Genomic DNA, 13,757 nt, shown 5'->3' with positions numbered 1-13,757 from the left:
CAAAATATAGGTTAGTACTGTTAGAACGCACAGATTGGAAAACAACTAGAAGAGACTCAAAATAAAAGTCTTTTTTTTCTCCCCCTCAAGGCGCAAATCAGATGGTATGTTGAAAACGACCTTATCTGGCTGTAAAGTGTGGAATGTGAGGAGAGCCGGCAGTGGCATGCTGAGTGATGACGGTAACCGAACCCACCTGCAGTTCATTTAAATGCGCGCACCCGGCTTGCCCACCCTCCCCACCCCTCCGCACCCCGGCTCGTCACTGAGCCTCCCGTCGCTCTGTATTTATAAGGCGCCCCTGTGCGCGGAAAAAGGCACAAGCATGCCTCGTCTCTAGAGAGGCAGAGCGCGTCGCAGAGGCTTGGAGACGCTTTTTTTATTTGTTTGTTTTTGGGTTGTCAGAACTGTGGAGCCGCTGCTGAGGCAGGAGCGCAGGAGTTTCAGTCCAACTTCACCCGCTGCGGGTCGGTGTGACTGCGACCTTGTTCTCAGGGGTAAGTTGGAGATGGATTTTCTGAGCTTTTCTCACTCTCTGTGTAATTATAAGCTTCGCATTCCGCCGGTGGATAATGCTGCAGAGCTCCAGGAATGATGGACCATTGCTAAAGTAAATTATAGAGGTGCTTTATTTAAGGGGAAAAAAAAGATGTTTGTAACACAGAAATTTGTAATTTTCTTGATCTTATTGGTGCCGTTTTTTTATTTCTCCATGCAAAAGTGTCACCAGAACTTGTTGCTGAGGAAAATCAACACTGAATCCATGGCTGCGAGGAACAGCCTGCGCATTTTTCTCTATTAGAACATGACCGTGCAAGAAGAGATCAAACTAAAGATTTGTACATTTTGGACTTACATTTGAGGTTAATTTTTTAGGTATATATATATAGATAGATAGATAGATAGATAGATAGATAGATAGATAGATAGATAGATAGATAGATAGATAGATAGATAGATAGATAGATAGATAGATAGATAGAGACGGAAAATATTACTGTTTCGCTCAGATGTATATGCGTCTTATTTTGCTTTGGCTTTGTTTTGCATATGATTAAGTGGTAAAATCTGTTCTTGTTATTGTGCAAGATGGACATGTAGAACTTTGCACTGTTGGATTAGTCACTCCATCTAAATAACAACCAAATCCCCAAACACTCACCTGTTTGTTAGATTTACTTGCGTGACATAATCAACCTATAATTATGAGAGAAAATGTGCTTCCCTTATCACCCTGTTTTGTACATTATTTATACATCAATGACCTACACTTACTTTGTCTGGTTTTCCATGAACAACGAAAATACAGATGCTAAAAAAAGAATTTGGCACTGATTCTCTCTAAACTTCTGACTTGTAAAGTAGCTTAAGACTTGTGGCTCCGGCAGACAGAAGAACAATTGCTGCACACGATTAAACATTCAACAAATATATGATTTGTTTCTAATAAATATATATTACGTTTTTTGGCAGATATGAAATCTTGGGCAGCTGTAACGAAAGAATCAAGATTTTAAATGCAATAAATAACCATTAAACAGTTTCTGAATGGCTTTATGGTAGAATTAATGAGGATCTAATTGAATACAGTAATTATGTTATTTCTGTGACTCAGTTTTCTTAATTATCTGTCTGGTTTGCCACGTTTTAAAAAGCATGAAAGCTCGTTTTAAGGTAATATTTAAATTCCAAACAGATCCAAAGCCAAACACATCAGCATTCCCGGAAAATACCTTAATCTCCATATTCAGAACACATTTTCTCCCGATTTGCACATCCCATCCTGGTCATTTCTTATCTCAGTGGGGTGCAGCTGCAAATGTACAGCATTAAAGGATCGCCAGAAGTTATTTCTGCGCCACAGTTAGCATGATATTTATGAATGAGCGCCACGAACTTCTGAACTGAGGACAGGATTCTCAGTTTGGGATTTTATTTATAACAGAGGATGTATTAAATAAAACCTGACTGAACTGGTTGAAGGGCCACTTTTAAGGGTCTCTGGATAAGTTTTCTTGAAAAAAAAAAAACTGTGAAACTGTTTCCTTGAATCCTTGTAATGAGTCAAGCCTCGCCCTCTGAACAGTTTAGAAAGCTGAGAAATGAAGAAAACATCCGTGTGAGGACAGACAGCGTTCAGAGGCAGCTGTGAAGGCTGGGCTCGGCGCTGACCTTGGTGCTGAACCCCCGCCCTGTCCCGCTGCACCCAATGCGCTCAGAGCTCTTGTTCTCTGACACTGCGCATTCCTGGCGACGCCACCCACCCACACGACAAAATGCAAGGACTTTAAAGAACAAGAGACTTACTTTAATGTGGCTTTTTACATTCAAGAAAACAAAGCGTCTGATACAGGGGACTTATTGCTGTTAGGTTCACTTGAAGAGACAATGAAAGTGGATAAATAAAAGACACCAGCAGCAGAAGCAGCGGGGGAGGATCTGCTTTAGTCTCCTACATTTTGTGTGATTATGCAAACACAACGTGGCTGCATAAAAACAGAAAACATCCAGACACTTAAACATGTTTGCTTTTCCTCTAAGTGAATGAAACTGAAATCAGCTTTTCTAAACTCTGTTTGTGAGCTTTTTGAACATCAAATCAACAAGTCTTTGACCTCAGACGCTGGTGTTTCTTTCAACCAGGCGATTTATTCAAACTTGGATTGAGTGGAAGTAGAAGGAATTAAAAAACAAAACTCAGCCTTTTTGTTGAGATTGAAGAGTATGACACAAATAAACACAAACCAGCAGTTCAACCTTTAAATTACTTCAGTACTGCACACAAATCATTAAATATATTCAAATTACTCATCTGAATGCTCTCCTAGTGATGTTACCCATGTTATTTGGCTGTTTTTTTAAACCTATAAAGCTTGTAGAAGAAAGTTTGTGTTTTTGTCTATATAATAATGTGCAGTAAGTGTTGCTAAAAGACAAAAGTAAAAGGTTATTGTGTTTTCATTTATAATTAAAGGTCTACCATTCCTTGAAAGAATGCATATCACATATCACATTTAGACTAAGACAATTCATGTTGTAGCCGTTTTGGTCAAACCTCGAAATGAATGTTACGCACAATCTCATGAAATATCACAAGTGTGTGTTGAAGATGATTCTCTGCTACTACCACAACAAATTTTTGCTCAATATCTGTAAAATTGACGGAGGTATATCCATTTTTCTGTTTGCTAATGTCGATTAGCTGCGGTGGCCATCTTGATTTGGATTGAATGCAAAAGTTAATCAGTTATAGATGTACATCAAGTGATTATTTTCTGACAGTTTAATTAAAATCTTTCCAGTGTTTTTTGAAGTATTCTGCTAACAGACAAAGCATTGACAGTTAATGGTAAAGTTTTAAGCCAAGTTCTTCCATAGTAGGTAGCACCTGGAGTACTTGTTGGGGGTAACTTTCAACTAACTCCACTCCAAGTTTTAGAACAATATCTGTAAACTGACTGAATTAGAATAATTTCTGTGATTTCTGTGATTTACAAGGTTAGTTGGCTGTTGCAATCACTTTGAATTGGGTTGTGTGTTAAGGTAAATCAGTAATAAATGTATACTCAATGATCAATGATTATTTTTCAAAAGTTTCATTAAAATCCATTCAGTGGTTCATTAGATATTTTGCTAACAGACACAACCCCCCCTCCCACACACACACACGCACACACAGTCACACACTTTTCAGTGGCAGGCGATAATGAGGCACAATACAAGCATAAATAGACAAAAATAAATAGCTTGTCACTTTTCAGTGTTGCAGAAAACATGTTAGTAGGTCACTTGGACAGCAAACCAAATGTGTTGCACCTGTTAAGGAAAATAAAATTCTATTTGATTATGTAGTAAATATGTGCATTTGAAATATTAGTCTGATTTACACATTGTAATACAAACCCTGCTGATTACTGAGGCGAAAACTGTTTATAGGTTTAAAAACATATTTCTTGTATCTTCAGCTCAACAGGATGCAGCGACCAGTAAAATGACCTCTTGAAAACTCACTTGCTTTAATGACTTTTATGCCCCGTTTGACTGATGTTAAATCAACAAGCACCAATTTCTTTCCTAATAACCCTTGTGTTTTCCCTTTTCAGAAAAATCCCTGGGGACAAACACACACACACACACACACACGAGTGCTAACAACACACACACACACACACACACACAGGCACGATGCAGGAGTCAGAGCCCACGGTGTGCCAGCTGCAGCCCAACATCATCTCAGTGCGTCTTTTTAAGAGGAAGGTTGGTGGTTTGGGCTTTCTGGTGAAGCAGAGGGTGTCCAAGCCGCCTGTCATTGTGTCAGACTTGATTCGTGGTGGAGCAGCAGAAGAGTGCGGCCTGGTGCAGGTGGGCGACATCGTGCTGGCTGTCAACAACAAGCCCCTGGTGGACCTGTCTTATGAACGAGCACTGGAGACCCTGAAGAACGTGTCACCAGAGAGTCACGCTGTGCTCATCCTGCGTGGGCCCGAGGGCTACACCACCCACCTGGAGACCACCATCACCCGAGATGGGCGTCAGCGCACGGTGAGGGTCACGCGGCCCGCTTTCCCTCTCTCAAAGTCCTACGATCAGTGGTCCCCTCTGAGTGCACAAAGCCCAGGGCAGCAGCAGCAGGTCAACAAGGAGCCCCAGCTTAGGGCCATTGAGAACCTCTCCTCTCCATCCATCACCCAGACTCTGCTGCAGAGGGGAGGCCAGGATGGGGGCCGCAGTGCCCTCCTGTGCAACGGGCTGGAAGAGAACAACGACCTGCTGAAGGAGATTGAACCAGTGCTGCGTCTGATCAAGAACAGCAAGAAAGAGATCAATGGAGAAGGCCAGCAGAATGGTGGGAGAAGAGATGCGGAGATTCAAGTGGAAAGGTAATTCATGCGTCAGTAATCCTTTAATTTACCTGTCTTCGTCCTGGAGCCTCACAGCAGTGAGGGCTGCAGAATTAGAATGCTGTAGAATTAAAATCAAGACCCTCAAGAGAGAAGTTATTGGCTTGTAGAAAAACTTGCCCCTAATTTGGTTACTGAAAGAATCCTTCTGTAGTTTGCCACCCTGCGGTCTCTGAACAACCAGACACATCTGTGTTACATTAACTATTACATACACGCCGTCATTACTGTGACTCAGTGTACAGTAGTGTGAGTAATTGCTGTCTGCATGATGGCCTCGAGAAAACCTCACTTAAAATGACATTATTTGCAACATTAGGCAGCTGTGGTTCTTAAATGACTAAAACAGCAGTGATGACTCGGTTAAATGTCTTAGAACAGTTGAACAGTTTTCCCGCACTCATCATGTCGCTGAATGCTCTAAAGCTCGTTAAAAATGTTATCAAGAACCTTTTTTTTTCTTTTTTTAAAGACTTATAAATTCCGCTCTTACTGTAGAATACTTGTTTAAGTATTCATCTGGGAGCAGGTTTAACAAGACTTCTCAGTAAGATCCAATACTCCATTTTTGGTTTGGTCTATAAATGGTCTGCACAGTGTACTGTTGTTATTGGCGTCTCCGTTATCTACCATTGTACTCCTACGACCAATTGAAATCAGACTGAGGCTACAGTCTGCTTGGATCAATATCTCATTCTTGGCCCACCCATGCACATCCTTGTCTCTTTCATAAATATGCTTTGAGTGATTCATTGCTTTCTAGGGATGCATGCAAAGCACAAACCAGGGAAGGCTTGCTCAAACAGTTATACTAACATGCAGGTTGTGGTGTGTTTGCCTGTGATATTCCATAAAACCTTGGGTTCAGTAAAAAAACAACCTCCACTCCAAGCTCTGATGGCTCCTAAGATTTTTTTGAAGTTCATTACATGAGAAGAATCATCATTATAGGGGAAAGAAACTCAAATTTGCTTTGGCGTTTTATTGATAACAATGTTGTTCCCAAGACAGATGAACCAAAAATGATTTGAACCTATGTTAATTTTTTTAGTAGCTACAAAAACAAAAATGATAGAGTACTAAGTAAAATGGAGTCCTTTCATATAAAGTAGAAGTCTAAAATAAAAGTGATTGTTTTGACAAAACAACATATTAAATTTTCAGTATAAAAGTTTAAAATTTGCACAATATCATGTTCAATATGATGACACACCATGTTGATTTGGCTTCAAAACGTTTAAGAATTAATGATAGTAAAATGGGAGGTGTTAGTCTGTGAACATCCAAACAACAAGCTAAGAGTTCTGGATATGTTCTAAAGCAGTTTGGACCTCTGACACTGCTAGTGCTAACTTTCTCCTCTCCAACAAATGGACAGTAGTTGACATCAAGTCTTGAAATGTTCTTTTAGGGATTTATAAAGAAATTTGAAAAGTGTTTTTGATTTTGCTGCACAGCTGCTCACCATTTTATAGATAAACATCAGAATTAACCACTTACTGATATCAAAATCTTCCATGAAATACTAACGTAACGCAGCACAATTTTATTGTCTTGTTTTGATTTATACCTTCGACTTGCATGTCTACTATCATCCACTGGGGGGTGCTGTAGCACCCTCCACACCCCTACTTTTATGTCTTTGTCAGGTTTAAACTGTACAAAATACATGTTTAGGATTATAACTAGTTAGGATTTACACCGGTCAGTGTTCAAACTTTGAAGCGTCTTTAAAATTACGTGGGTTCTGTTCTTTGCAAAACAACAATACATAGAGTCTTACAGTTTCTGAACACAAATTGAGACTAATAATGTTTAGACCTGCACACCAAGCATTAGTTAAAAAATGTTTCAACAAAGTCAGCATTTGGACTCTTCGGCATTTGGACTCATTAGAGTTTCTGGTGATTTTGATTTGTGAGAGTCACTACTCAGGTTATTAATTTAATACTGTGACGTCTTAGTTGTTTTTTCATATTTTATTATATTGTTTTTACTTGTCTGACATTTAAAACTCAGTTGTTATCAAATGCAACCAAATATAATAGGTGCATGGCAATTTTTCTTTGGCTCAACTACTTAAAATACATACAAGGCTTACAAATAAAGTATTTGTATATTTTTGGTTCTTGTCTGCTATTGTAATTATATTTAACATCTAATCAAATATGACCCCTGTCCTTTAATTTATAATCCCCTAAAAAGTCAAAGTATACCAAAGTCATATCTAAATTCACAGTGCAGACCAATCTTCTTTAATTTTAATCCCCGCCTTCTGTTTAAAAAACCGGCCAATCCAATCGGCTTATTTTAAAGAAAACAAAACAGAGAAAATTTACTTTGTTGAAACATTTTTAACTAATGCTTTTAAATAAAAGACCTCAAATTGAACACTCAGTATAACATTTTTTTTGTTTATATTCCAGTCTTCTTTTGATTAGTTTCAGTTTCAGAACCTATATATAGACCAGTTTATGTTTGTGGGCCTGCCCACTTTTCAAACAGCAGCACAAGATGGCGTCTACAGGAGACACACCCAACAGGTGATGTTTAAAGTCATTTTTTTTTTTAGATTAAACAACAAATTTCCTTCTCATGTCCCACACAGTTCAGCTTCTCCAACTGTTTTGATTCTCTGAAGCTAGTCATTAAAAAAATATTAAATGAAATGATGTGTTTTATGATCCATTTTTTAACACAAATAAATGCTGAAACACGCAGCCAAGAAGGAAGCTAGTGATTCCTAACAGTCGGCATGAATATGGTCTTGCAAATTGTGGCAAAAAAAGAGATCCAATGTGACAGGGAGTGTAAAAAGGGAGAAATGATGCCTGTGAGGATTTACAATTTGCATGGACACGTGCGCATAGGGATGGAGGTGGGGAGGGGTGTGTGAAAGAAAGTGGGAGGCGAAATGTGTGTAGGCGTTTTCGATTGCATGGATACAGTCTTCAACTGTGAGATGAGTTTGTGTTTGTTCTCCACAGAAACAGCTCTTGGATCTCCCCTCCGTTTTATTCAATATTTCAGAATGATTTGCTCTCATTACTGACTGATATATCTCACTGTTTTACATTAAATTAGTTTTATCTTCATTTGTTAGTTGGATTCACTACATGAACTTGTTTTAAATTAGACTAAAAAACAGTTTTTGACAGTTTAGACCAAAGAGATGCAATCATTCCTGCTGGAGCACCACTATGCACCCACTAAATCATGAACAGAAACATCTTAGTGGGTGTACAGATCCTTTAAACATTTTGCTGGGTTTCCTGATCCAACAACATAATGACTCAGTTTAGTATCTTTACAAAAACAGAAGAATGAGAGTTTGCTGTCTAAATTGCAACAAAAAAGGACATTTTATGTACACCTGACATGAACTTGTATGTGACTTCCAGAGACCACAGTGTGGGAACTGAAACATCCCTCAAGCAGGAGCCAAATAATGACAAAGTGCTGGACAACAAAATGGTGGCTGACCACAACGCTGACACAGACAAGGTAAAAGTTTACAAATTAAGAGCATAAAATATGATATACAAGTTTTTTTCATGTATAGCATATCCATCCTGTTCAATAATCCACACTATAAGATTATTTTCTGCTTAATTTAACAAATGTTGCAGCTTTGCACTTTGACTCTTTGCTTAGCAACCTATCACATCAGCATTGGATCCTTCCAGACTCGGGAAGGTAAATGTGGCTTCCATTGAAGGTTTTGGTCACAGGTCTTGGTGTCTGCAGAGCGTCGTAATCTGCACATGCTCTACATTATCCATCCACTTCCAATGTTGCTCGAAGCCCTGATAAATGGGACCGGATGGGGTGAAATAATTCCAGGAGGCTTAATGAATGCATGCAGCTGCTTGTCCCATTCTCTCCATCAGATGTAGCCCCACTCGTTTTGATCCAGCCCCTCAGACCTGCACAGAAGAGCGAGCTGTGCATGCTTTGAGAGAATATTTGTTAGAATCTTTAAAAAAAGAGGGGATGGAAGAGGAAGGGGAGATTTGAGTGCAACATGATTTGGGTCAGTTAGAGCAGATATGATTTTTATGTAAAATTGTTGTTGAGTGTAAAACCTTAGACCAGAAGACACTTTCCTGCTTGTTAAAAAGGTACATTTTTGGAGCTTGAACTGCGTGAATGTGAACTGTATATAAACACATGTAAAGATTTCTTCTGCAGGTGTGCTGATAGACACTGATATCAGCTTTGATCACTTATGGAGTCAGGTGGTACACCAAGCTACTAAAATAGACAAAAATGCAAACCGTTTCCAGAAAATGTGATCTGAATTTCAACAAGAATGTGAATTTCAGACATTTTGATGATCTGGAAATGAGTTTTTTCACTCTGAGGAAAGGCTTGTCCAAGTCTCACCAACTTGAGCTTCTGCTCCAGTATAATTTGATGTTTAACAGACATATTGCAAAGGAACTGTGACAGACTGTTCAGTAAAATTTCACCTGCTAGTGGGTTCTGGTAACACTCCATCTGATGATACCACTGAAGCAGAAAATGGGCCTCAGGTCATCTTTTGCTTCATTTTTTTTTTATTCCATGTCAACACTGAATAAGGTGTTAGTTGTCAAGCCAGTTGTCCACTAAAAACTTGTCTTCAGAACCATATAAATATTTTACAAATGACTTCTCTTTCCCCTCAACCTGTCAAGTTGATTTACCTTCTATTTGTTTTTTGCTCATCTATCCCTTATCCTCCACTCAGTCATCTCTGTTTCCCATCAGAAGTTTTAATTGATGGGTGGAGGAGTAACTTTTACTGTATAACTGCATTTGCTGGAAAGACTTTGGTAATTTCGTTTCATTCAGTAATTATCTTCATCAGATTAGCTTCTATTATATGCAGTTCTTGCAGAATAAAGCCGCCCTTTTATTGCATTTAAACATTTTTTTCCTGTCTTTTGGTTTGCATGTGAAGTGTGGCACTACAAAGGACCATTTAAACAAACTTGTACCATAAACGGATTCATTCAAACACACCCTATAGCTGTTTCTGTTTTAATTTTGTTTTATGGCCACTGCTGTAATTTGCACTAGTCAGTACAATGGCTTACACAAACTAATGCAATGAATTTAATGGACTTATTTCACGCTTCTAAATTAGTGGAGCACATTTTGTTTAGTCCAACAAAAAAGTTAAAAGAATTTAAAACTGAAACACATTTCTGTTATGATCTTTGTCCAGTTCTGTAAAAATGCCAAAAGACTCCACACAGGTTTAAGTACATGAGGTAATGTGGTGGCACAATTTGTTACCACTGTTACCTTGAATCACAAAGGGTTGTTGGTTCAATTCCTGGCTCAAGCCTTTCTGCAGGGAGTCTACATGTTCTCCACATACCAAGAGCGTGCATGTATGATTAACAGATGACTCTAAATTGGCCAAAGATATGAGTGCATACCTGAAAGGTTTTGTCTGTGCGGACCTCTGATGGAAAGGCAATCTGTCCAGGGTTCTTTTTATCCAATGACTGCTGGAGATAAGCACCTGCTCCCCATGACCCTGCAAGGTAGAGCAGCTATAGAAGATGGATGGATGTTTAAGTAATTTGAAAAAAAAAAACATGCATACCTAGCCCCTTAAAATGTGACATCCACTCATTAGAAATGTTTGATGAAGAAGATTCTAATGTGACTGAAAGTTGATTGATAGGGATGAGAAAACTTTGCAAAAGGTCATTTAACAAAGGTCAGGTCAAGTTTATATTTGAGTTTGTTACACGACACATAAATAACTTTTTAAAGCATGAAAATCTAAGTCTTTTTAATTATAATTATTATTATTATTTCAAGTCGATGAGCCAAGTCATAACAACTGGGGGGTCGTCCAGGATTTAAACTTAAGCAAATTGCGATACTCTGTCATTGCAGAGGATGTTTTTTCTTTTTTTTTAATATTTCAGTGAGCAAAAACTGTCCAGCAATTTTATCACCAAATGCAACAAAACAAAACAAAATAAGAAATAATAAAAAATGGAGCCAACAGATATATTTCATTTTCAATATTTTGGCATTTAACAAAAGTCAGCTTGTTTATTTGTTAAATTTTTTAACTTCCTTCCAGATCTTATATGTATTTTTTATCGTAACTGACATTTATTACATCATTTGTCAAACGTTCTAATGAGGAAAAAAAAATTCACCCTTTGGTTTTGACATTTAAAACATGCATGAGTGCTAATATACATATTTTTAAAAGTACATTGACATTCAGAAGTTGCTTCTGTAAAAGTAATTTTCCAGAATGTGTATACAGCATTGACAAAAGCCTTTTTTTGTGTATATGCCAAAGTTGTACTCCAGTCATCAAAGAAAAAGCTTTCTGTTTTTATGCATATCAAGAATTCTCATTTCCTGACATCTGACTCTTTGTGCCTGTTTGAGTCAAAGTCTCTTTATGGTACAATGATCTTGTTCACAACCTGTGTGACAATCACGAGCTGCACAGTGGGCCTTGCTGCTGTTTAAGCCTGAACACATGGGAAATGAGTCTTTATTTCTCTGTGTAAAATCAAGTTCAGTTCAACCCCCTGATTCCAACCAGAGAACACTGCTGGTATTCTCTCCAGCGAGCATGATGATTGTGTTCCTGTTGTTCACAAGCTGTTCCACTGTGTAATTAACAATGCTGTAGGAGATGATGAAAGAGCTTCCAAAGTGTGCCATTGATTACTCTGATCTCTGGCAATCACTCGCTGCTTTTCTCAAGGAACATTTACATTTGGCCTTGGGGTTAAATTGCAGTCATTGATCAGTCAATAGCTACTTACTGAGAACCCCAGTGGGGCAACAGTTAGCTTACCCTCAAACCTACTGTTTAGAGCTGATTGCTTTTATCCCGTAGTGAAAAATGAAACAGAAATGGAGTGGGGAGAGACTCTGAATGGTTTCTGTTATGTTTCCAATTTCCCAAGTTTGTGTGAGAAAAACTTAAGCAGAATGGCAAACCGAGTTTTGCTTTCCTGTGAGAAGTTGGAGACCAAGATGAAAGCAAGCTAAAATACTTCCAGATGATACTTGTTGTTTTTATTCTAAATGTTTCTGTCAATGTCCAGTTGTTTCACTCAGATCCATTTCCTAGTAGTGGGTGTGTTGCATCACATCCACATCCAGCTTTTCTCAGTTTGACTCCTTGTCAGAATTGACTTATGTAGCTTACACCAGAAGTGTTACAAGGGTCAGAACTTATTAATCTAGTTAGAGTAGCCTGTCATGATGGAATAACTCATACGGAAGTGTCTGTGTGCTCTTTCCAGTCTCTGGCTCAGGACAGGACCTCACCCATAAAGTCAGTGCAGAATGGCAGTCCCTCCAAATGCCCCCGCTTCATGAAGGTTAAGAACTGGGAGACTGGCACCGTCTACAATGATGTTCTCCACCACGGCTCTGGAAAGGTAAGACATAAAGAAACCAACCCAATTAATTACTAAGCATTTGTGGTAGTGTTCACTTTTGTTGCTATAGCAGCCATTGTGGCTAGCCTGAAGATGATTTTGATGTAATAATTTATATCATTTAACTGGAATGAAGGTGCAATGTGTTTCTTATGTCCCGCTACCCTTATCTTAATTTTAATTAATTAAAATTGATAGGATTATGTAGGAGCGGTGCTGTGATTAGCGCTGTCGCCTCACAGCAGCAAGGTCTCAAGTTTGCCGCCTGCTTGGGGCCTTTATGTGTGGAGTTTGCATCTCCTCTGGATGCATGCATGGGCTTTCTCTGGGGACTCTGGTTTCTTCCCACGGACCAAAAAACATTCATGTTAGGTTTTTTAGTAACTCTAAATTGTCCTCAGGTGTGAGTCAGAGTGTGAATGGTTGTTTGTCTCTGTGTCCCTGTGATGGACTTGCGACCAGTCCAAGGTGTCCCCTTCTTTTCTCAAAATAACCACTGGAGAGAGACACCAGCTCCCTCACAATCCAGAAAGGAAAAAGTGGGTAAAAACAATGGAAGACTGGATGGGATTATTTAGCCAGAATAATATAAATACTTTTGGATGCAAGTAGCATCATTAAAACTTAAGCAGTAAGAAACTTAAGCAATGACTTCATTTTCAGGGTTTGTATTTAACTATTTAAAACCTAGAATATGACATATTTTTCAGGAAACCTGACAAATCTTGCAACCCCAAAATGCTGCCAACTAAAGCTGAATAAGGGGCAATTTTACACAACATTTGTAATGAACTGGAAAAACAAAGGGCTTTTATTTCTGTCATCACTAAATTAAAATTCATGATGATTAGTTTTTGAGGGACATTGTTTTTTCAGTAATTAATTTCAATTAGTTAACAACCATTTTATGCAAGTTTTTATTGTTGTTGATTGGTTTTAGCTTATAAAATTACTCCAATTACTCTAACAACAGTAACAAATGAAACAGAAATTCCTGAGCCTTTATTACATTGTCTAAAATGCCTAGATTGTCTGTTTGTGTAATTAGATGTACAATACAAGGTTTACTTATGTCATAAATTTGCATAAATTAAAAAAAAAAATCTCTGATATTCAGATTCATTGTTTCATTGTTTTATTACTGCAGATGTGTCTGCATCAGGAAAAGACAAAGAAAGCAATCAACTAAGCCTTAAAAAACTAAATTGGATGGGCAACAACACTTGTCAAATGCATACATTTTTTTAACCAAGTCTTTGTCCAAATGCAGCAGTGTGTGGAAAACACCTTAGAATAAACATTACAGCTGCATTAAAACTACCGAATAAACTTATTTAAATCGGTTTAATGATTAGATCCTCATATTTTTTGAGCAGAACCTCAAAACTAAAAGGACTTCAGGAGTTGCATTTCCTTATAAAGTTTAGAAGCTCAT

General features: G+C 38.2%; 1 protein-coding gene across 4 annotated transcripts in view; it reads left to right on the top strand.

Moving 5' to 3' along the window:
• The first annotated feature begins 316 nt into the window (after positions 1–316).
• Positions 317–13,757, top strand: part of nos1 (nitric oxide synthase 1 (neuronal)) — a 40,383-nt gene continuing 26,942 nt past the window's right edge. For 2 of the 4 annotated variants that reach the window (XM_017434720.3, XM_017434716.3), the window contains exons 1-4: positions 317–497; positions 4,104–4,880; positions 8,303–8,405; positions 12,185–12,322. In XM_017434720.3, the coding sequence (XP_017290209.1) occupies positions 4,186–4,880; positions 8,303–8,405; positions 12,185–12,322 (936 nt within the window). In that variant the 5' untranslated portion in view covers positions 317–497; positions 4,104–4,185. Of the gene's footprint in view, positions 498–4,103; positions 4,881–7,334; positions 7,445–8,302; positions 8,406–12,184; positions 12,323–13,757 lie in introns of those variants that run through there. The other 2 variants (XM_017434721.3, XM_025010206.2) reach the window with 2 other exon arrangements.

This window comes from Kryptolebias marmoratus, linkage group LG1 (genome assembly GCF_001649575.2).
Source record: "Kryptolebias marmoratus isolate JLee-2015 linkage group LG1, ASM164957v2, whole genome shotgun sequence".
Taxonomy (NCBI): Eukaryota; Metazoa; Chordata; class Actinopteri; order Cyprinodontiformes; family Rivulidae; genus Kryptolebias; species Kryptolebias marmoratus.
Note: the sequence above shows the minus strand (reverse complement) of the source record. Positions and strands in the feature narration are given on the sequence as shown.